This window comes from Passer montanus, unplaced genomic scaffold (assembly GCF_014805655.1).
Source record: "Passer montanus isolate IOZ18808 unplaced genomic scaffold, ASM1480565v1 scaffold46, whole genome shotgun sequence".
Lineage (NCBI taxonomy): Eukaryota > Metazoa > Chordata > Aves > Passeriformes > Passeridae > Passer > Passer montanus.
Window position 1 is genome coordinate 702,703 of NW_024369485.1, and position 23,686 is coordinate 726,388.

The 23,686-nt window shown below is 37.4% G+C and overlaps 1 protein-coding gene across 1 annotated transcript; it reads left to right on the forward strand.

The window, feature by feature from the left end:
- Window positions 1-2,128: 2,128 nt before the first annotated feature.
- DDX1 (DEAD-box helicase 1) lies at window positions 2,129-22,538 on the forward strand. Its single transcript, XM_039721619.1, has 26 exons — window positions 2,129-2,213; window positions 4,241-4,292; window positions 5,170-5,233; window positions 5,742-5,771; window positions 6,021-6,117; window positions 7,581-7,628; window positions 7,762-7,845; window positions 9,125-9,208; window positions 9,729-9,805; window positions 11,334-11,406; window positions 11,519-11,595; window positions 12,266-12,380; window positions 12,881-13,019; window positions 14,043-14,103; window positions 15,288-15,386; window positions 16,057-16,146; window positions 16,734-16,922; window positions 17,927-17,978; window positions 18,418-18,564; window positions 19,211-19,302; window positions 19,841-19,913; window positions 20,455-20,527; window positions 20,646-20,688; window positions 20,940-21,035; window positions 21,760-21,880; window positions 22,212-22,538. Exons 1-26 carry the CDS (start codon window positions 2,198-2,200, stop codon window positions 22,340-22,342), a joined length of 2,223 nt encoding a protein of 740 aa, XP_039577553.1. The 5' UTR covers window positions 2,129-2,197; the 3' UTR covers window positions 22,343-22,538.
- Window positions 22,539-23,686: the final 1,148 nt, after the last annotated feature.

Genomic DNA, 23,686 nt, shown 5'->3' on the forward strand with positions numbered 1-23,686 from the left:
CCGCCACCGCGACGGCGCCCGGCGGGGGCCAAACGGCTCCGCCTTTAACTCGGGCGGGCGCTGGGACTGGGAACGCCCGGTGCGGGCGAGACCGCGGCGTGTGGATTGAGCTCTTACTGAATACGGGCAAAAAAATGGGGAAAAAGGGAAAAGGTGGATTTCTCGCAGTTGGTTCTTCCAACTTCAGTGGTGCTACGTAGGGCTTCTAAATACTTGAGTCCTGCAGGTATGAGTTCCTAGCGTTCAGCTCTCTCGAGCAGATAAAAAGCTTGTCTGTAAATTTCGGGCCCCTCACATCAGGAAGGACTTTGAGGGGCTGGAGTGTGTCCAGAGAAGGACAGGGAGCTGGGGAAGGGTCTGGGGCACGGGTGGGCTGAGGGAGCTGGGGGTGTTTGACCTGGAGAAGGAGGCTCAGGGGAGACCCTGGCCCTGAGCAGCGCCCGAAAGGAGCCTGGAGCCGGGGGGTCAGTCTTCTCCCTGGCAAGAAGTGGTAGGATGAGAGAACAGGCTTAAGCTGCGTTCAGGTTGGACACCAGGAAGGATTTCTTCACAAAAAGAGTTGTTAAACATTGAAATGGGCTGCCCAGAGAGTTGGTGGAGTCACGGTCCCTGGAGCTGTTCAGGGGAAGGCTGGACACGGCACTCAGTGCCGTGCTCTGCTGGGCCAGGCGGTGTTCCATCACAGGAACACTCAGATCTCGGGTGTCATTCCCACCCTGGTTCTGTGAAATAATCATGAAAGAACTGATGTTTCAGCCTCTTTCCTGCGAGCTTATAAAGCATTTGTAAAATAGAAATAAAATTACTTCACACCCTGACACTTCTGTTCCTGCAGTCTAATTTTTACTTGTGTTAGTGAGCTCTTGTAGGCACCGCTGTAGCCTAGAATTAGGTTAAACAAAAATTCAGATTCTGAAACTAGGGATTCAGGGCAAAATGAAACCTGTGTTGGATGCTTGGGAAAGACGTCAAGAAGAAAAAATCTACAAAGAAAAAAAAGCCTTTTTACTGTGTCTATTTTTTAACTATATTTGACAATGTAGCTTGTAAAGCAGTAGTAAATAGTACAACATTGTGTTCGTAAGTTTCAAAGAATTGTGGGAGATATATAGTAAATTACACTCCACTTCAAGAAGAAAAAACTACAGAGAAAAAAATGCCTTTTTACTGTGTCTATATTTTTTAACTATATTTAACAATATAGCTTGTAACGCAATAGTAAATAGTACAACATTGTGTTCGTAAGTTTCAAAGACTTGTGGGAGATATATAGTAAATTACACTCCACGTTCCACACCAACAAGCAGCACTATATATTGATATCAAGGTCTGCCTACAAACAGGTTTTCTTAGAGTTGTGGTTGAATCTGTACATTATTCATATCTGTGCCTTTAAAAAATCACTAGTTTTGTCATTTAGCTGAAACCAAGCAAACTAATGATTGACAGATATAGCAAATAATAGTGAAAGAAAAGAGGCACATCAAAGGAAGATACTCCCAAAGGAATTATTAATACATGAGAAACCATTGCAATGCAAACAGCCTGGTATGAAAGGTATAAAATACACTGCTGCATTTTTTCTCTACATGACACTAGTTTCTACAGTGTAAGTTAACAGCTAGTAGGGCTCAGCAAGTTTAAAAAAAAAATTTTTAAAATCAGTATTCAAATTGCAACACAATACTCAGGAGAGCTACATTGCAGAGCTGCCCGTTTTGGGTTTTTTTTGGCCTTTGAACCAGATGTGTCTCTATGTCATGCTGCCTTCAGAAAGACTGAAGCTGTGTTTCACAATGGAAAGCAGTCGGCAATGGTTTATGCTGTGCCTTCCACTTAGCAGACAAATGCCCCATCGGCTCCTGATGTAGCTCTAGAAGCTGCACTTCTGCGCTAGCAATTTTGGTTTTTACAAAACCCCGAAGGTTCTTGCGTTTAATGGCACTAGAATAAGATGGTGCAGAATTTGGGGAAGCTTCTGTAAAAACTGAAGAATAAAGTGGCCTTGTTGGGGTATATCTGGCACATCCCGCGGTGTGTTCGAGTCTGAGGCGCCTTGGGCCTTCAATACCGGGGGCGGCCGCGGGCCGGGCCGGAACGCGCGGCGCGGCGGCTCCTGCGCCCACCCGGCCCCATAAAGCGGCGGCCGGGCCGCGCGCCTGCGCCCTGCGCTGCTCGCGGCGCTCCCGGGGCGAAGATGGCGGCGTTCTCGGGTACGTGGCGCGGGGGCCGCGGCCTCTCGGCCCTGAGGGGACCTCTCGCCTCTGCCCGCCGGCTCCCGCGCTCCCTGCGGCCTGGGGGGAGCTCCTCGGCCGCCCTTCCAGCCTGGCCCGCGGTAGTGCATGGCTGACCATGGGTCAGGCTGGAGGTTGCAAGGCCTGCGGGAGATGTAGGTGCCTCTCCCCGTGTCCCCGGGCTTCTGTAGGCTGTGAGAAATGGTTATCGAAATGGCTTTGCAGGTTTTGTTGCATATGCGGATCTATCTAAGGGACTGCTTAAAAGCTAGGCTCATTCCTCATGCTGACTGGTTTCAGTAATAGGAGGTTTATCATATTTGTTCTCTATGTAGCAGTGCATAAAAACTGGCTTTTTATAAAAGCTCTGCTTGGTGATACGGTTTAGCAAACTATATGTATTATATAAACTGTAATCTAAAAGCATACTATTAAAGGAGGAAGCATCACTCTTTGTGTCCCTTCCCCATGTAGATATTTGTAAAACTAGGCAGCCAGCCAAGATCACAGTTCTGTAAAGTTTTAATGCATATGGGGTTTTTAATTTATCCTTTTTAACTGAACTTTTTGCATCTTATGACGGGGGGGAAATGGTGAAGCTTCTTCCCAAGATTTAGAGATCAGTTTGGATGCTAGACAGCAGGATTAATTTGGATGTAGTTGAGGAAAATCTCATGATGTCATGGTTTGATTAAATTCTTGTACTTTATATTGAATTAAACTGTATGAGTTGGAAGTATATGGGAAACAAAAATATGTATGGATTTGTTTCCAACTTGGAATTAGGTCAGTTTGGATGCTAGGCAGCAGGGTTAATTTGGCTGTAGTTGAGGAAAATCTCATGGTGTCATTGATTAAATTCTTGTACTTTGTATTGAATTAAACTGTATGAGTTGGAAGTATATGGGAAACAAAAATATGTATGGATTTGTTTCCAACTTGGAATTAGTAGGAATTGCTATTGATTTTGTTGCTTGTGTGAATTGTCTACTTTTGTAGGGTTAGAGTCCAGCACTTGAAAATATTAAAGCTTTCTGCAATCAGGTTATAAATACAACACGTTTCTTACAGCATTTGTACTGTAGGAAGTGGAAGAATAATTTTTGGCTGTGCACATGCACGTGCAGCAGCCCAGCTCAGCGTGTGTGCAGGTGCATGCTGAGTCTGAAACCCAGCGTGTGGCAGTGCACAGGCCAGTGTGTGAAACTCTGCATGTTTATAGCTGAAGGAATTGATTTAGGGTAACCTTACGTACCCAAAGAGATGACCAACAGCTAACTAGTAATTTTGATGGTGTGCTACCAGCATTTGGATTGGTTAGGAGCCACTTTCCTCTTGCCCATATTGAATAGCTGCAGATTTCTTTCATTTTCCTTTTGAAATACAGAGGATTTGTTTATCAACATACAAGCATGTTGCTCTGTATTTATCTTCTCTGAGGTACAACCATCACACCTTGATATGAGTTTGCCAGAAAGGGTATCCAAGAAAAAAAAACTTTAAAAAGTGGATGTAATTAATAACTTTATCAAAACCAAAGCCTTGTCTTCTTATTGTCAGGCAAGACTTGGTGAGCTAGAGTCCCTATAGGATACAGGTTTTTTCTACTGTTTGCACCCAGCTGTAGAGAAAGTTGGATATTTGTGATTAGCAAAGTCTGTCCTGTTGTCTGCATAGGCAGTTTCCTTAAAGGTGCAAAGATGAGTAGCTTGCCCTTGAAATGGTGCTCTGACCAGTGTGTTCACTTTGCTGCTCTGTCTGTGCCTGCCCCTGTGCCCTGTGTGTGCCTGACTTACTCTGCTCTGGGTGGGGACAACTCCCAAAGCTGCCTCTGAGGAAGGGAGAACGTCTCCATCAGTGGGTGCTGGAGTGAAGGCTGCACAAACTGTTGCCCAAAGGAGTGGTTTTCCATGGTTCTGTCTGTAGCTGGAAGCATTGACACTTGACAATCTTTGGGCAATGTGAGGTTAATAACACTGCTTGATCCTTCTTTGCTTGTCTTACAGAAATGGGTGTTATGCCTGAGATAGCTCAAGCAGTGGAGGAGATGGACTGGCTGTAAGTAGGAGTGTGGCAAACTCTAATTTGCCTTTCAGCAATGTTTGACATGCTTCTTAAAGCACCTCTGCTGTCACATTAAAGCAAAGTGGATGTGTGTTTTCCTTGTACTGTCATTGCATCTCATGTGCTTCTCTGTAGTGTGAAAGATTGAAGAATACAAACTGTGACTGCAGCAGTAACACTTAAACTTGGACAGGCAGAGCATGACTGCTTATGCTTCACTTATTTTGTTTCACAACAGGCTCTGTGCCTCTGGTTTATTTATGTGTATCATGGGGTTCTTGGATGAAATACTCTCACATAATTGATGTTGGTTTAGTACATGTTTTCCAGACTGTGGTCTATTGCTGGGTTTTTCAAACCTGGTGCATGTGTGTCAGTCTTCTAAAAAAGTTGTTATTCTTGTGTTTGGTTACTAGTTTGGCCAGCATGTTTTTGCTTCAGAGTTTGTTTTGAATTGTCATTCAGAAAGTTGTCAGTATGGGCAACTGCATGTATTTCTTCTCATATGAATATTAATTAGGTGTGATTGTCTGAAAATGCTGTTTGAGTTTAGTTATCTTTACTTTTTTTCCAGTTTTGAACAGGAATCATGTAAATCAAATCAGTGTAGGTGGCTTTAAAGAAAAACTCATTTGAAGAAAGGAAGACAAGGAATATATAGTTAATAAGTTTTTTTTTATAGTTTAGCATGATGATGTGAGATGTAGTGCTCTTACCAAGGTGCACCTGACTCCGCTGCAAGCCAGGAGGAATAGCATTTACCTGTTTTATCTTGTAGATGATCGTGGCTTTTTTGATTTCTGTATAAGTAAAAAATTATTTTTCTACTGATGTAAAGCATTACCTTGTATTAATATATTCTTTCCTGTAGTCTCCCTACAGATATCCAAGCAGAATCCATCCCGTTGATCTTAGGAGGTGGTGATGTGCTTATGGTATGTAGGCAGGATAGCCTTATTCTTAGAAATCCTGTGTCTTTCAGTTGTTGTTTGTGTGGTGAATTTTGTCCATAGTTAGACTAGCTCTCCTGTCCTACTTCAATAGAAAGTATATTTTTCAGGTAAAAGCCTCTTTGAGTTACTAGTGTGTTTCCAGCTGTTCTTGCAGATGAAATCTGGGAGTATTAGGCTTCATTTTTTTTGACTTCTTGACAGGCACTGCCCATGAATGAGCGCTGTCTGATCTCATCTGCTCTCCCTTTGGTTGTAAATACGTGACACAGCTCTGTATGGAACATGGCTGATACTGCCCAAGCCATTGCTGCAGTATAAATAACCTTGAAAGTATCAGATTAGTATGCCTTGTTCATCATGTCTTTTATTGATCTGTGTTCTTCATTCCATAAACCAAAATAATACTTATTAAAAAATAAAGTTTATCAAAACAGAATTCTTGAACAGTTCTTACAGTCCTGGTAAAACTCTTGTATTTTTCTTCCTATAGGCTGCTGAAACTGGGAGTGGAAAAACTGGTGTAAGTAATTAAATTTATATTAGCAGAAAGTAAAAGTCTTTAAGTGGTAAAAGGTGAGAAAGTAAGTCTTTAAGTGGTCTCATATATGCAGAGAGAATGTTTATATGTGTTTAAGCATTATTGGGAATAGTCTTTACCAACATATATGTAGGAATGTATTTCAGTGTTTCTGGCTGTGGGTATTGCACCCGAAAACAAGGCTGGAAATAAGTGTATAACTTGAGGAATGAAAGTGACTTTTCATTTTAGGCTTTCAGCATTCCAGTTATCCAGATTGTTTATGAAACACTGAAGGACCAAATGGAAGGCAAGAAAGGAAAAGCCACTATTAAAACTGGAGGGGCAGGTAAGTTTTTATATGTCACACTCCTTAAATTCAAAGCTCTGCTAACTTGTGTTGATTTTGTCACTTTTAAAAGTAAAGCTAACCTGCCATTAGATAAGTATTTTTTTCATAATTTGGGATAATGTAAATATCATCATTCAGGTTTTATTAAACAGAGAATATAAATTTACTGGTGGAATCATGGGAAGAACTGGTGTGCATATGACTGCAGACTCTTAGTAATGCTCTTGTGTTCAGCTTGAGGCTGGCTGATCCACTGTCTTCACACTATTCTAAAAGACATACTAGGTTAATGCCTTGCAAGGTGTGAAGTGGTAGTGGTGTCCACCTTAAAAGAAAGAGTTAAAAAAGCCTTTCTATTGCAGGATTAGGTGAGACCAGCTCACTACCATGGAGCTGGTTTGGGCCCCTTAAGTGAGCTTGAGCAGAAAGCTCTTCTAGGCTCAAACATATTTTTGTGTGGCTGGGGTAACACAATCTTTCAATTCTGCTGTGCAGAGTAGAGCTGCTGTGTTCCTTTTGGCACCTGCCTTGGTTTGGCATTGAATAATTGATACCTTGTTTGTTTTAGTAAACATTGAATTGAGCAGGGAATGCATAGGGCCAGAACTCAGCTATATAGAATGGATTGTAACCTTGGTAATATCCTCACAGTATTTGAGAGTCTATTATGCATCCATTTAATTAAGCTTGGAACTTTAAAGCCAATAACCATGTCCAATCTGTGGTACTGATAAAATTGGGTTTTATGTAAGTGAACAGTATTTGCACAAACAAATCTCTGAAGGTGTTATAGAAGCTGTCATCATTGTAACTACTGCTATGTTGGTGACAGTAAAGTCAACTTAAAAAAATTAAATCCTCCTTGAGAGAATGTAATATGAATAGACCAATACACTCAGTAAACCTAATTGAAATGGCATCGGTTCGGGTTTGTTTTTTTTAAATCGTGTATAGATTTTATTACAGCATGTTTTTGGGCATATGAAAAATGAAGTCAGAAATTCTGTGTGCGTGTATCTTAGCTCCTTAGTAATGACATTTTAACTTTCAGCCTGAAAAATACTTTAATGTAAGCTTGGAACAGAAATGGCAAATAATGAATTTCAAATATGTTGTTCTTAATAGTTTTAGATATTTTCTATCTGAATTTGATTGTGGTTATGTGAAACTGCCTTACTTTATAAAAATCTTCATTGTTTGCAGTTGCATTTTTAAGTATCTTAATCTATGTTCTTAATGGAATAATCTAAATATCCATAGGGTACCTTTGCATTTAGCATTTTTGCCCCTCCTTCTGATTGTAGGCCTTCATTTGAGCTTGTATGAATTTCATTGGAACAAAGCTGTTTCCCCAGAAAATTAAGTCAAACACTGTAGAAACCATTTGAACTTCTAATTGGAGTTTTTCAGGCTTGCTTTGTTGATTAAATGCTTTTTCTGTTATTGTCTTTTCAACTTAGTGCTCAACAAATGGCAAATGAACCCTTATGACAGAGGATCAGCTTTTGGTGAGTTGTCCTGCTGTTTACTTGAGAACTTTTGCTCGGTAAAAAACAATAAACTAGAGGAAAGAATGCATGAAGTTTTCTTTTGAAAGCAGTTAGGCAATTTCTTTAACTAAAACTGTCTTGTAATTTTCAGCAATTGGATCGGATGGTTTGTGTTGTCAGAGCAGAGAGATAAAAGAATGGCATGGATGCAGAGCAACTAGAGGTGTGACTAAAGGTATGCATAAAGTGATGTGTTTTGAATACTCTTCCAGAAGAGTTTCAGTTGCTAGTCAGCCGTTGGTAATGTAGATGGTTGAAACTTTGCATCCATCTGACCAAATTTAGTAGGTTAAGACTTGGAAATGACAAATACCTCTGTTTTGTTCTCCTTGTGTTGTAAATTACCTTTTCCCTGATAGTGATGCCTGGAAGTAGAACAATACCTTTCCAAACAACCTTAAAAGAAAAGCAAACCTTTACTTGAAAGCCTTCAGGTACACAATATGGTGAAAACCATGCCCTGAATTTGATTCCTACAATTTTATAAGATCAGGCAGTTAGAGTATCCACCCAATATGGCCCACTTAGAGAAGCAGTTGGTTAGGTAATTCTGCCCCATTGGAGTCCTTCCCCCTTGGTCCTCTGACTCTTACCTTTATTATGTCTAAGATATGTGGTACAAAATAAAATGTCCTTGGTAAACTAACAAGCAAGACTAAACAAAACTTTAAGAAAGTATCAAAGAGTTTGTTCCCTATGGTAAAGAGAGCTGGAAAAGACTAGAAGTTATACCTAGACGTTTAATGGTCTACTGAGCTACAAATACATGAAGTATATTTAGAAAGCTAAAAATCTTCAGGCACAATAGGAGACTGAGTTGCAGGAGTGGAATCATAACTAATATCAGAATGCATTTTTTTAGGAAATGGCTATGCACACAGTTCTTCATTTCCTCACAGACTTCACACAGATGTGCAAAAATTTCATGGTTCTGTGGTTATAGCAATAGTTGAGAGGCCAACCCTAACACTTGACTCAGATGCACATTCATCCTGGTACTCCAGTGGTTCTGTGTGTGTGTGTGTTCAGAAATACCTTAAACAGTCTCCTTTACTGGGGTGTGCAGATAATTCTGTAGTCTGTGCATAAATAACAGCCAGCTAGATGTTCTTCAAGTGGCACAAGCAGCTGTTGATGCTGGGGCATGCTGGTGGTGTGGTACTGATTCTGCAGAACCTCATGCCTTGAGTTTATGAGTTCCTGTGCATTCAGTAGGACCACAACTCTCTTGCTTGTCACTCCTTTGGAGCCTTTTACACACTACCTCTGTTCTTTTGCCTGCTCATTGCATACTTAGGTATACACACAACCTTTTCACACAAACACAGTGTGTAGGGGATGTTATTACACTTTTAGCAAGACTGGAATGTTAGATTTGTATGGTCTTGGAAGTAGCAAGACTGAACCATCTTAATGAATTTGTATTGTATTGGATCCTTTTTTTTTTTTTAAAGGAAAATACTACTATGAAGTTTCCTGTCATGACCAAGGCTTGTGTAGAGTTGGTTGGTCAACCATGCAGGCTTCACTAGATCTGGGTGAGTTTCCTTCTGAAGAACCTATAGGTAGTTTTTATATTGACATGGAATGGGTGGAGTGCTGTTCTGGTGTTGCAGAGAATGGACTCCTCAGGAGGGAGCCCAATATTGGAGAGTTGAAAACATTTTGTATTTTATTTGTATTTATATTGTATTGTGTGTATATATATATATATGTATACAATACAATATATATAAATATATTGTATTATATTTGTACTCAAAAATAAGTATTTTACTTCCTGTAAGGGGAAGTCTTTGGTGGTGGCAGTGTTTTCTTGTTTTCTGTGACTTTCTGCCTTTTGTCTTTTTTTTTTAATGAAGATTATTGGGGACTGGTAAAATCAGTAAATGTACTGCTGCAAAAGGACTAGTTTGGTGTACATCGAGATCAGAAATCTGTAGTTAGCACTGTGTATAATTGCTTATGTGGTAGTGTTGGAAATTTCAGTTGCTAATACCAAGAGGAAAAAGCATAACCTGTCAACCAAAAGATAAAAGCCTATTGTCTTGTCTTCAGGCACTGATAAATTTGGCTTTGGATTTGGTGGCACTGGTAAGAAATCTCACAACAAGCAATTTGACAGCTATGGTGAGGTAAGCTTGAATTGCATTTGGAAGAAACATTATTCAAAGTTTTGCATATTAGTTCTGTGCTGTTACAATCAGTATTATTCAAAGTTTTATTAGTGCATATTAGTGCATATTAGTGCATATTAGTTCTGTGCTGTTACAATCAGCTCTATTTTTAAATAGTGCTCACTGCAAAGGGAGGCTCACTAGGCAAAAGACCAATGGAACATTGAAGCATTTTTGCATAAAAGCTTATTAAAAGATTCAACAAAAGCAGCTATAAGCTTGAGACATAATAGTGGTTATACTGCAATTATATCAACTCTTATTTAGAAGTTAAAATTTTGCTGTGTGTTACAGGTTAAAAGTTAACTGACTTCTTGAGATTTGTCTTGACTTACTTCATGTTTAGCTTGAATAAATCAACCCATCTGCACACACTGGGAACATGCAAGTGAGGGCATCGTATTCTGTTTACTAGAAGTTAAAATAGAAGTAATTTCACAACTGTAATCTGTCAAAATGCATTGTTAATTGCTACTAAGACATAGTTAGAGTGCACTACTTCTGGCTATTGAGTTGAGTTTGCCATTACCTTAATGTACACTTGTGAAGTGTCTGCTGGGAATATCTGTAATGGTTTTTGTGTAGTGTAGCAGTGAAATTGAGATGTTTAAACGTAAATAAATGAGTATTAAAGCAGAATCTCAAGTCTTTTTGTGTTAATAGTAACTCAATGTCATAAAACCTGCAACTTTTATGACTACTGTAGCTTGTTTCATAGTGACTCTTGAGCTGTTGATTAGAAGCATTTAATAATGTTATTGCATACCTGTAAAATTAGCAGCTCTCAAGATACTTAAGTATACATAACATGCATATAGCATTATCTCTTAATAATATATAAATGTTATTGTATACCTCTAAAATTAGCAGATCTCAAGATACTTAAGTATACATAACATGCATATAGCATTATCTTCAAGAGGTAGTCTTTTATTATCATTAAAATACAGTTTTCTGATGTCACCAAACCCTATCAACACAGGGTTTGGTGTGCTAAACTTAGATTTACATCGGCTAATAAATATGTGACTAACGTGCTTTTCCCTAACATCTTCAAGAGTTAGTCTTTTATTATAATTACAGTTTTCTGATGTCACCAAACCCTATCAACACAGGGTTTGGTGTGCTAAACTTAGATTTACATCGGCTAATAAATATGTGACTAACGTGCTTTTCCCTAATGCACAATACTTCCAGGTAAATGACTTAAATGTGTCACTGTCACTGTGTTTAGTTTTTGAAGTAAATTTAACGTGGTAATAAATGTTTAAATATCTAAGCTCAATTGGGCAGTTTACTGAAGACTTGTAATCAAAAAAGTGTTCTATTTACAACAGTCTGACTGAGATAATTTGAACTTGCTTGACTTCTCTCAAAAATCAACATTTGTTAGGTAGAGGTGAGAAAACTAAAAGCTGACAGAATATAAGCACTAAGTCATCTTAATGCGTTGAAAATGTCTTAGCTTCACAACCTTTTGTTTCAGGAATTCACTATGCATGATACAATTGGGTGTTATCTAGACACAGAAAAAGGACAAATAAAATTTTCCAAAAATGGTAGGTTTTATTCTCTTTCTTTGGAATTTTATTTGAATGCTTTCACTGGGGGGGAGGGGGGGAGAGGAATGCACACACTTGCAGAGTCTGACTGAACCAACCCTACTTTCAGGGAAGGACCTTGGCCTTGCATTTGAAATCCCACCACATATAAGGAACCAAGCACTTTTTGCAGCTTGTGTGCTGAAGGTAACAGGAATATTACGAATGTCTAAGATGATTATAATTTTTCTGGGTTTGTTAACGAGTTACTTAGGTACAAAATTTGCTTAGCCAGTTAAGTTACTGCAGCTGTGCATGTAAAGTCAGTTTTCTTTGGTTTACCAGTATTCACTACTGAAGTAATAACGTGTGTTAGCTCTGAGTACCATTAAAGCTAAATGTTTAAATTCATATTTTAATCTTGAATTTATAGGTAGAATAGCATGGATAACTAATTCCTAGTAACAGTGCTATGTTGTGTGCATTAAACTTTAGTATACTGCCATTTGACCAATAGAAACAAATAGCTTGAAAGTCAGATAGCCTGTTTCATTTGTTCTGAACTCTAACATTACTGTAAGGCAGTACTATGTCTTTCTGAGTTAGTCTTCTTGAGTCTGTCTCTGAAGCAGTAGAGATTTTAGCAAAACCTTTCAGTGGTTAGAGAGATGTACAACTTCAGAAAATATTCTTTGTTTTTTCTGTGTGTTTCATTGGGGGAGGTTTTAAGTTCCAGCAACTTGGGGGAGAGGAATATATAAGATAGGAGAAGAAAAGACCTTGCCTTGTCGATGTGTTTTTTTTCATTACTGAGTTGTTTCTCATTTTATGTGGTCTCTTGAATCTGTGTGTATGACACAACTTTGTTGAAACCTAGAATGCTGAATTGAAATTCAATTTTGGTGAAGAAGATTTCAAGTTTCCACCAAAAGATGGCTATGTTGGACTTTGCAAGGCTCCTGAGGGTAGTGTTGTAAAATCACAACACTCAGGTAGGTTAGATTTTTGCAAAGTTCTCTTGTTTCTATATTCAGGTTGTGTCACAGAGCATCTCTGGATCCCTTTAATTACAATCAGAAAGTTCTTAAATACAGCAGTAATGAAGAAATATTGATGCTTTTTTGAAAGTATACCAGATTTTCTTACTGTTAAACCACCGATAGTCTTTTTAATATTTTGATTTTAAAAGTACATCAGATAAAAGAAGTCCAGCTAAGTTTTTCAACCATGTTATCGTAAAAATGTGTGGGTCTTTATGCCCCACAATAGAATGGGTTATCCTGCATGGGCCAGTACAGCCACTTGTAAGTTCTGATCATTATTCTGAAGTTACTCGTAATTGAGAGAGCAATCACATCACCTTTCAATGGAATATTTAGAATTAGTAGGTTTTAAATAATAATAGAAAATACAGATCTGTTTCCAGTAAAAAATTCTAGAGTAGGAATGTAGTTTGTGCCATTGTCTTAATGGTGATTTTTTTTCCACTTAGGAAATGCACAAGTGGTTCAAGCACAGAACCTTCCAAATGCTCCTAAAGCACTGATTGTAGAACCGTCAAGAGAGCTGGCAGAACAAACTTTAAACAACGTGAAGCAGTTCAAAAAATATGTTGATAATCCCAAATTAAGGTAATAGTGAATTTGTTAGTTGCAGTTATGGTATTTTCCATGGTTGTAACTTCATGGGGAGATGGGGGAGGGTAGGTTCCACTTTGTAGCCAAGTGACCCATAATCTGCAGTGCTGCTGTTCATAATATCAGTAATAACCTGCTACCAGCCAAACTTCTGACTATGCTGCTACAGTTAGACCACTTAGGGGGTTTTTGGTATGTTTTGTCTGTGGACTGCCTTTTCTCATACAGTTGGTGGGTAGGGTTTTTTTAATTATCAGTGATAACTAGTATGATACCCCATATGCTTTTCTTGACTAAAAACATCATCTGATTACTGCCCTTCTTTCCTAAACATTCATCTATACCCCCATCTTCCTCTACACCCTCATTTTGTTTGTTTTTCATCTCCATCAAATAGTTACATACAGGGTCTGCTCTCTTTAATTAATGTGCTTACTGGACAAATGATCATGGAGGTGCGATTCTGAAAAATGAATAATCTAAAAGTTGCTTTGGGTTTAAGTTGTCTTTGCTTTGACTGTGCTTCTGAAACGTAAACATTTCCCAATTCTAAACTGCCATCTGTTTAAAGAGTTCATTTACTAGAATTGCTGGGACTAAGCAATAGGAATGGGCAAGCTACAATGAAAGATTCATTTAGTTTAGTGTTATTTGCATTTCTAACTTTCAAGGACACAGGAAACTTTACTGAACTAAGTTTCATTATTGTTGAGATTTTTAAGAAACATTTTTTGTAAGATTGAATTTGTTAAGGTGCTAATTTGCTTAATACAACAGTGATAAAGTAATTGCATTCAAATACAGTTTGCTAACAAAGTTTTCACTTGAACTGAAGTACACTACATTTGAAAGGATGAGTTTCAAAATGAATTTTTTCTGTTATTTTCTTCTTGAAATTACTGTTTAGAGCTGTTAATTGTCAACTGTCGATAAAAACATCTGTCTGAAGACTGATTCTAAGTGTACCTTCTGAATATAATAAATGGGTAAATGTCAAATATATTGATGTAATTTTAGGGAGCTGCTTATTATTGGTGGAGTTGCTGCAAGAGATCAACTTTCTGTACTGGAACAAGGTGTAAGTTGTATTTTTTCATATGATTTTTTAGTTTGGGTTCCAAGTAATTTATGATGTTGCTAGAGGATATTAATGGTTGTAACTTATGTAATAGTAATAAACATTAAGAAAGAGAACATTAAGACATCTCTTAAACATTAAGAATGTTAAAAAGAAATTGTACAGTTGCTAGGAAGCTCATGTTGCACCAGTCTAGCAGTTGTTCCTTTACTTCCACGTACAAGTACCTATACTACTTAGTCAAGTTCTGTTGAAGCCTGAGTACTCCTGAAGATCTTAAAATAAAGGTGTAATTGTTTGCCATTTGTCCTTAACCAACAAGAGAGTTTTCTTAACTTCTGTCCTGTTTTTTTGAATAAAAAGTCTTCAGTTATCAAGATGAACCTACACTACAAACCAGTCCTACGTAGAAGGAAGTGGTCTGGTTTCAGCAGCATGGAATGTACAATTGATTCAGTCACGCTGTAGGGAGAACAGACTCACAGGGCCATGTTTTTTATTTAAGACTCACTTTTGGAAGTGAAAGCACATCACTATTAATAAATTTTCTAGTGGTTCTAGCTGCCAAAATAAAAATTTTCTATTAAGCCTACTTGAGCTGGAAGATTATGTGACTTCCATGTGAGTGCTAAATTCTTGATTGTGAACCTTTCTGTCTGGCAAAATTTGAAGTTATTTCTATAGTTGATAAACTTTGTATCCTTCCACTATGAGAAAAATTTGAAAAACAAAAAAATATGAAAAATTTGTTTGTTTGCTTTTGATAACAAATTATACAGCTTGCAGTTAAGGGAAGGCAAAAGGGGGCACAGCACTTCCCAAATAAGGGAAGGTTTCCTCCATAAGGTAGGTTTTGCTAATGAAATGACTATAGAACCAAAATGCAGGTTGCCCAGAGAGGAGGTTGTAGGATCCTTTTCCAGAAGGGTAATGAAAATCGTATTAGGCAGCTACCTAAAGTAGCTTAGAAATTGTCCTGAATTTGCATGTGAAGGTAGGGAGTGGAGACCAGATAATCTCAAGAGATCTCCCAGACTCAAATTACTTTAGGATTTTATGAAGTTATAATTAATAGAAAATAAAGCATTATACTGATAATTGTCTCATAATGTTAAGCTTAGATAAAACTTTTAATGCCTCTAGTTAGTTACAGGACCAGCTCATACTCTTTATGTACTTCATAGGTGGATATTGTTGTTGGAACTCCTGGAAGGCTGGATGACCTGGTCTCAACAGGGAAGATTAATTTATCTCAAGTTCGATTCCTGGTTCTGGATGAAGCTGTATGTAGAGAACTAAGTGCTACTTAAATTCTGTTTTTAAATGCAATATGATATTTGCAAAAAAGTGAAACATAATTGTTCTATAGTATTTGATAATTCAGTGGAATAGTTAGATACCTATAGATTGTTCTACCTTAATCCTCTCATTGTTTGCAACCATAGTAACCTACTTTCCTCCTGCCCCCATAGCCTCTCTGTCAAATGTTTGGAATTTTTCTGATAGAAAAATGTATTTCAAATTATATATACAAGGTACTGAAGTCGGTCCCTGCCACTGCAGGGAGCTCGAAGGACAAAGACAAAATATAAATGTTAGTTAACCCAGCAGGTCTTGAAGCCAGTGAATGTTACACTCAATATGCTGTGAAATAAGGGCATCTCTCTGATCTGTTGTAGTACATCTGAGTATTCACCAAGATGAAATGCCTTGGGGTGTTAGCTAGTAGTAGCTGCTGAGCTTCTCAGCAGCTGTAATGTAAGTGCTCCACGTTTTTACTGGGTTTTTTTTCTCCTTAGTAATAATATCCCTGCAATGCCTTGACCTGTCCAGCTAATTAAAAGCAAGAACTTCTGAGACTAGAAGTGTATTGCTTATCTAACTCAAGTGTAAAGGCTGAGAAATGAGAGAGAAGATTTGCAGCTTAATCTCTTCTATTTCATCCCCACACAGGATGGCCTTCTCCTCCAAGGTTATTCAGATTTCATAAACAGGATCCATAGTCAAATTCCTCAGATAACCTCAGATGGAAAGAGACTTCAGGTATAAAATCTTTGTGGTTTGGGTTCTTATTGTTGTGGGGATTTTTTTGTTTGTTTGTTTTATTTGCTTAAATATTTTTGGGGGTGTGTGGTGTGCTCTGCTTTCAGTTGTTGACTATTATTTGGCATGGAGCATGCTTCTTTGGAGTTCCCAAAAGCTCTTGTCCAAAACTAGCACATGTTCAGTGAGTTCAGTAATTACCTGTGAAAATACTTTTAGCATTCTAGATGTTGAAGCCTAGTGTTCAGGATTTTTCAGTTTAATTTGAATTATTTATATATAAATCTAGCAAACATGACTGAACACATACTTTATGATTTCTAAAGTATTAATAATCTTGATTCATCAGCTTTCAATAGTTTTGCATTCTTCCTACTAATTTTTTTGGGTCTCTGTAACAGAGTAGTTAAGCAACTCATATTGTGTCCTGACTCTTGCCAACTGAGTGGTTCCTGTCATGAGGAAATCCAGACTCTTTGTTTTGCTACATTATGCTATTCAGCTACATAACATTCATCCAGTTCTACTCTCACCTTTTTGGACTGGGAGGATCTTATCTTCAGTGGTATCCGTATGACTCTTTTCAGGTGATTGTGTGCTCTGCAACACTGCATTCTTTTGATGTGAAAAAACTATCCGAAAAAATCATGCATTTTCCCACCTGGGTTGATTTGAAAGGAGAAGATTCTGTCCCTGAAACTGTACACCACGTAGTTGTGCCTGTAAATCCAAAAACTGATAAACTCTGGGAAAGGCTCGGCAAGAATCATATCAGAGTAAGTGAAAATTGAGGTTATTTATTTAACCTTCAGAACAGGGGCCTAATATTGAAGAATTTTTTGCTGGCTGTTGGAATACCTTAATATGAAATGGTTTGTTCCATGGTAGTCAGCATCATATCAGAAGTATCATAACAGCTCAGTGTTACAAACACAACTGAGGAAGAGCATGATAGAGTAACAGTCTGATTTGCACTAGAGAGCAATGGCATTGTGCTTTTTCACCCATTTCACAGCTAATGGTCCATGGCCTAACTGTACTTAGTATCTCTTTTCTGACTTGGCAGGAGAGAATAAACCTGCCAAGATGAATCATTCTATAAGGTAGTTCTGTCCTCAGCCCATGTGAGATGAGCAATTTTTACAGGAATGGATTTCATATCAGACTGCATTTGAGATTCCAGATTCTATATTCACCTAACACCTATTCATGTGAGAAGGTGTTGGTTGTTCAGGTCTTCAGTATTCAAGTTCTGAATAACCTGGAACCATATTCTGTTCCTGGCAACTCTGATGCAGTTACAAATCTGTAGGTTTTCTTAATCACTGTTTGTCTTTGGAGCCTCTGTTTGTCATGTGTTAGTACCTTTTCATTAAGTCTTAGTGTGAGTTTATTTCTTTCAGATTTTAGGTTTTTATCTGATTCAGCCTAGCATTGGGGAAAATATAAGGAATTACTATTTGTGTGATTTAACCATGTTTTGCAATATCTTTTAATTCAGGTTTGTGTAGTTTTAATTCTTCACTTTGTTCAAAGGCTTTTCCTATCCAGTGTCTATATAAATAGTGGTGTTGTCCTTTTTTTTATGAATAAGTTTTGTATTGTTAAGTACAAGACTTTCCTTTAGCTAAAGGTTGGTAAACATGGCTGGTGGGAGAACAGAATGCTAAGATTACTTCTAAACTTTTGTTTCTTCCTAGTTACAAGTTAATGGAGTTAAGTATTTCTCTGTGAGAGTGGACTACTGACTTAGGGGGCTTTTTTGTTTGTGTTTTTCTAGACTGATGAAGTACATGCAAAAGACAATACACGACCTGGCGCTAACACTCCAGGTAATGAGCAGCACTAAGAAATAGTGAAATTTTTGTAAATGTCTTCAATTAAAGGTAAATTGTAGTAGATAACTGGCCTTGAGTCATGTTCCTCCAAAATTTTATTTCTACATTCTCATAGTCTTAAAGAGAAATGTGTTTCTGTAACTGGGAAGTGGGAAAGAGACTTGAATATATATTTTGCAGATTTATAGACAAGTGTTTGTTGGTGTGTATAAGAAACCTGAAACTTCTGAATGCTTATTGTATCCTTTATTGTATCACCTTGGAGCAGAGGGGCATGGAAGGGAGAGGTACAAACTGAAGGTTTAGTTACTTGCTCTAATAATAAAAGTTTGACTGTCTACTTGAAGGCTAGAGAATTTCAAAGACACGCAGTTCAAAGGTTCTTCATGTTTTTAAACAATTTGAGTGAAATAACTTCTTTTTTTTGATTTAGAAATGTGGTCTGAAGCTATTAAAATTCTAAAAGGAGAATACACTGTTCGAGCTATCAAAGAGCACAAGATGGATCAAGCCATTATCTTCTGCAGGACTAAAATAGACTGTGATAATATGGAGCAATACTTCATCCAACAGGGTGGAGGTAATGTTTTCATGTCAACCTTACTCAGCTCACTTTTCTCACTTCTGGGTTTTTCCAACACCAGATTTGTATGATAGAGGTCACCAGTCCTGGGACACAGCATAAAGAAAACTGTGCTTCTGCTTTTTATGCACTCACTGAGCATAAAATTCAGAGTTATGTAGCAGGCAGCTGCAGGGTGCCCTTTGTGAAAGAAAGCAATGAACAGTCTTGTGCCTCTTCCAGATAGTTCTGGAATGGATGGACCATCATGCACCAAAATTTGAGCTAGTGAAAAAATACATGGTGCCTCTGCTGAAACATACTAGTAAAATTGATAGCTGATAAGGATAAGAGACATGGGAAGAGATGTTCACACTTAAGAAGACATAGAAGGAGAAATGTGGAATAAAACACAGGAATGGTGAAAGGGATGTGTGAGGAGAAAGATGAAGATGAACATTTGTAGAAATGCAGAAATTTAGAGCAGGAAGGAGTAAGGAAGAATGCCTGTACAGATGTGCCCTTGGGAGGAGGGAGAAAGAATGTTTAACTACTTGTCTTGTGTATTTTTTTCTACCCCAATACCTGAAATTCTTTTCCAGTTCTGTATGATTCTCTGTCATAGCTTATATGTGACATTATTAATGCCTATAAATTCTTTCAGGCCCTGATAGGAAGGGACATCAGTTCTCATGCGTCTGTCTACATGGTGATAGAAAACCTCAAGAAAGAAAGCAAAATCTGGAAAGATTTAAGGTGATGCAGCAGATTTTTGAAGGCTTTTTCATCACTTCCCAGTATCTGAATTCCTATGTTAATTTGTGTTCCTAGTTCTCCATTTAAATTAAATTGCACTCAAATACTTTATGTCCCACTTCTTGAAATTGTAAGGCACATTTTCTGTAGGTGGAAGTCTGTACTGGTAATCAGTATGACCTTTGTGAGTTTGAATTCAGAAGACAGTAGGCTTACTTTGAAATAAAAACCTAACTTTAAACTCTGTAGTAATTACACTGTTTTTTCAAGTCTTTAGTACTTGGTTACTTAAAAAAAAAAGTTAAAATATTATAGTTTCGTTTTGATTAAGCCATTTGTTGATTTTTGTTTTGCCCTATGGTGCTGGGGAAATAAATAAGGATGTAAATTCGCCAAGCTATTCATGCTTTATTTGAAGTGTTCCTAAGTATACAGAGACGTTTCAAGGTGAAGGCAGTGCAAAGGACTATGATTTCATTGCTTGGGATTTTGCTTGCTGAATTTAGCACAACATTTCATTAAAGCTCTGTTTTTGCAGAGAGGGGATGTCCGTTTCTTGATCTGCACAGATGTTGCTGCTAGAGGAATTGATATTCACGGTGTTCCATATGGTAAGACATAGTTTTTTAAACTTAACTTGTTGAATTGCGCTGGAGCTTAAATATATTGGCAGTCCTGTCAAGCAGTTAAAATAAATATATAACCTGTAGCATAATTAAGAGATGTAGATGTTAAAGGCTTAAACTAGGCAATATTTAATTTGGTTGTTCACCATAAGTTCTTATATTAAGTCTCTTAAAATATTATAATTTTAAGAGATGTAGGCTTACAGGCTTAAACTAGGCAATATTTAATTTGGTTGTTCACCATAAGTTCTCAAGTACTTGATGTTCTGCGTTTTTGGAAATTGGTAATTTGGTTTTCCATTCTTGCCAAAAAGTAATCAGGGAGAAAGCAGTTTGAGACTGAGAGCCTTTATTGCAGGTATTGCAGGTTACACCGTTGCAGTAGACTATAAAGTATGTACATAGGCTAAGGACAGGAATTGCAGCAATCAAAATAATTTTTTAGGTGTTTGATCTTTGACCTTACCTCATACATTAAAAAAAAAAAAATCTTGTGTTCTGTGTGAACTGTGTCTGTGTTACACAGTTATCAACGTGACGCTCCCTGATGAAAAACAGAACTACGTTCATCGAATTGGGAGAGTCGGCAGAGCCGAGAGGTACGTGTGTCTTCAGAGCAGTCACCAGGTGTTCTTGATATTATTTGTTGTTGTTTCACAAGGTGGCAATAGTTACTGAAATACATTTCTCTCTCTCCCTTGTCTCCTAATATTTCAGGATGGGTTTGGCAATCTCCCTTGTGGCAAAAGAAAAAGAAAAGGTAATTACACACCAAGCAAAGATGAGCAGACATTTACCTGAGGTTCTGTCCCCAGCTGCTATCTGACCTTCTTATCCTGCATTGAAAAACTGCTTTTTTGTCCCTGCTTATTTGAAGGAAAACTTAAAAAGATTCTTAAAATGAATCTTAAAAAAACTTCAACATGAATTCTTTTGCATGCTGTAATTAGTCAAAATGAATTTACTAAAGTATTTCATTAAGTTTAGAGGTCAATTTTGCATCATTTCTAGGTTTGGTACCATGTATGCAGTAGTCGTGGAAAAGGGTGTTATAACACTAGGCTGAAGGAAGAAGGAGGTTGTACCATATGGTACAATGAGATGCAGGTAAGCATTTTGCTTAAATGTTCCCCAATTCCTCTAAAAGACTCAGGCATAAAATATTATCTCAGCTGTGTAGTTGAAGTACAAATCTAGTCTTAGGGTGTTTATAACCTTTGATTCCATTTAAAGAAGAAATTGGAAGTCTTTTCAAGTTATGTTCTCTAAATTGTTTCATTATAAAAACTTATTTTAGTATTTCCAGCCAATGTTGTTGGAGTCTTCCTAATCAAATTCTGTTAAGATTTAGAGGATGTTAATTATACACTTGCTTTTAGTTGGTTTGTTGCAAAATTGTCACTTAAAACTGTTATTTATCTAAACTGGAAATAGTTTGTCACTTAAGTAGGTTTTCACTGGGATTTCTGTATATCAGCTATGAGTGCACGTTAAAAAGCAACACTTCTTTCTCTAATAAAGAAGGGCAAATACACCTAATCTGTGATAAAATAAGCTTGGACTATGAGCTCTATTATGAAGTAGCCTCATTCATACAAGTAGGGTAGTGTATGAAACGAAGACTTCTAGATAGGGTAAAACCATACTAAAATTGGAAATGAACTTGTGTAGTCTGAGCTAATAAAAATGTGTTATTTTTCTGTATCTGTGACCAAATTGTTTTCTGTACCATTCCTGTTCAAACTACTCAAATGTGACTTTTCAGAACACTAGCTGGACTGGTCTTTGACCATAAGGGTACTAAAAGACTTCTTGGATTTTTTTCTCTTAGTTGCTGGGGGAGATTGAAGAACACTTAAACTGCACTATTGCCCAAGTTGAACCAGACATAAAAGTACCAGTGGATGATTTTGATGGGAAGGTTACATATGGGCAGAAAAGAGCTCTGGGTGGTAAGAATGAACTACTCTCAAGTTCCCTTGCTGTGCAGTGCTCAGTTTCCTGGTTGTCTCCTGTGTCACAACAGAATAGACTATAAATAAAAAAAATATAGATTATGAATAAATGGATTATAAAAAGCTGCTAGCTCTTTGCTATCTTCTGCATTTGTTACATGCAGCCTATGGGTTGCAAGTGACAAAAGTATGTGTATATCTGGTTTTGGTTTTTTGGGTTTTTTTCTAAATGAAGTAATTCACTCTCTGAATGACTGTGGTTGGGCATTGTTAGTTCTGCTGAAAAATAGCTTTGAACACATAATTTAGATTGTATCTCTTTTGGCAGGTGGACTGTATAAAGGCCATGTGGATATTCTGGCACCTACAGTACAAGAGTTGGCTGCCCTTGAAAAGGAAGCTCAGACATCTTTCTTGCATCTTGGCTATCTTCCTAACCAGCTGTTCAGAACATTCTGATTGTGCCACATTGGAGAGAAGGCTTGAGTTAATAAATGCTCTGCCCTGCAAATACAAAAATCCCACACTGTTTCTGAGTAGAGGTAGTTAGAAAGTGATCAAAACTAAATATACTTCTTGCATGAGGAACAGAGTGTTCAGCACTGTTAACTTTGAATAAGCTGTTCTAATAAAATAAAACAAGTCAAAGATGAAATGGTTTTGTTTGGGTTTTTTTTGCCTTAAAGGATTAATTTGCAGAATGATTCTTTGCATGGTTTGTTAATTTATTGAAAGTATAAGGGTAGTTAGGCAAATATGGGAGGAGAGTTTTACATTTCTATTTATTTATATTTTTAATTATTTCATTAGTTGTATACTGTAAATTTTTAATGCTGGGCTGACTAAAGACAGATTTGTATTCATTCAGACAGCTGTTTATACTAAATAAGAAAAAAACCCAGATCTCAAGTAGATGTTTGAAGCTCTTTGTTATCCTAAACCCCTACATTTAGGCTGATAACTGCATTTTTATTCTATAGTTCTAGACTTTTCACAGTTAATGGTTCTTAAATTTCTGAAATGGATTGTACAATAGTGTAGCAATATTGTTACAAAGACTTCTACAATACTTTTGAATTCATAGGGGAGTACCATGCAAGTATCAAAGCATTTCATAAAACTGCAGGAAAAGCTTTTTCATGCAGCAATATAGGCTGAAGTATTTAATACCTCTTGTGCTGCTTTCAGACAGGTTGAATTTGTCCAGTTGAAGTTACTGCTGTCTCGTTGGAATTTCTTTTTAGCTTTTTTTTTCCTCTAGTGACTCTTGATGATAATTAGAAATTTCAGTGACTTTGCCCACAAATTGTCATCCAAATATCTCAGGTCATTGGGAATGTCAGACACCCCCAAATCCAAGTAAGCTTTTGCCTTCTTTGTGAAGTCATCTTTTCACAGAGCGTTCCATCCCCTTGAAAAAGCAGTGACAATTTAAACTCAGATTGAGCAAATAATTATTTGTAGTGTTACCTGAAGAGGGCAAACTGAGAGACCCAGGGATTGTAATAAAAACCATAGATTTCTCAGTAATTTAAACAAAGTGCTGCATTTACAGCAATTTGTGATATTACTTGATCCCAGGGAGAGGGGAGGTTACATGGGATGCTTACCATTAGAACTTGGGAAGAAAAGTTCTATCGTGTTGCGTGGGTCTTGTCAGACAAAAGTAATGGAATCTGTCAATCCTAAATCAATCAAAATTAATTTCTTGCAATGCCTAAAATCATTTAGATGCAGAAGGAATTAGATCACTCATGTTTGCCAGTTGAAGCTGAGATTAAAATCAGTTTCATCTAGTTTAGA

Coding starts and splice junctions, on each gene's coding strand:
- DDX1 (XM_039721619.1), top strand. Junction 11,407..11,518: donor AATAAAATTTTCCAAAAATG/GTAGGTTTTATT, acceptor CCCTACTTTCAG/GGAAGGACCTTGGCCTTGCA. Junction 20,528..20,645: donor AGAGTCGGCAGAGCCGAGAG/GTACGTGTGTCT, acceptor CTAATATTTCAG/GATGGGTTTGGCAATCTCCC.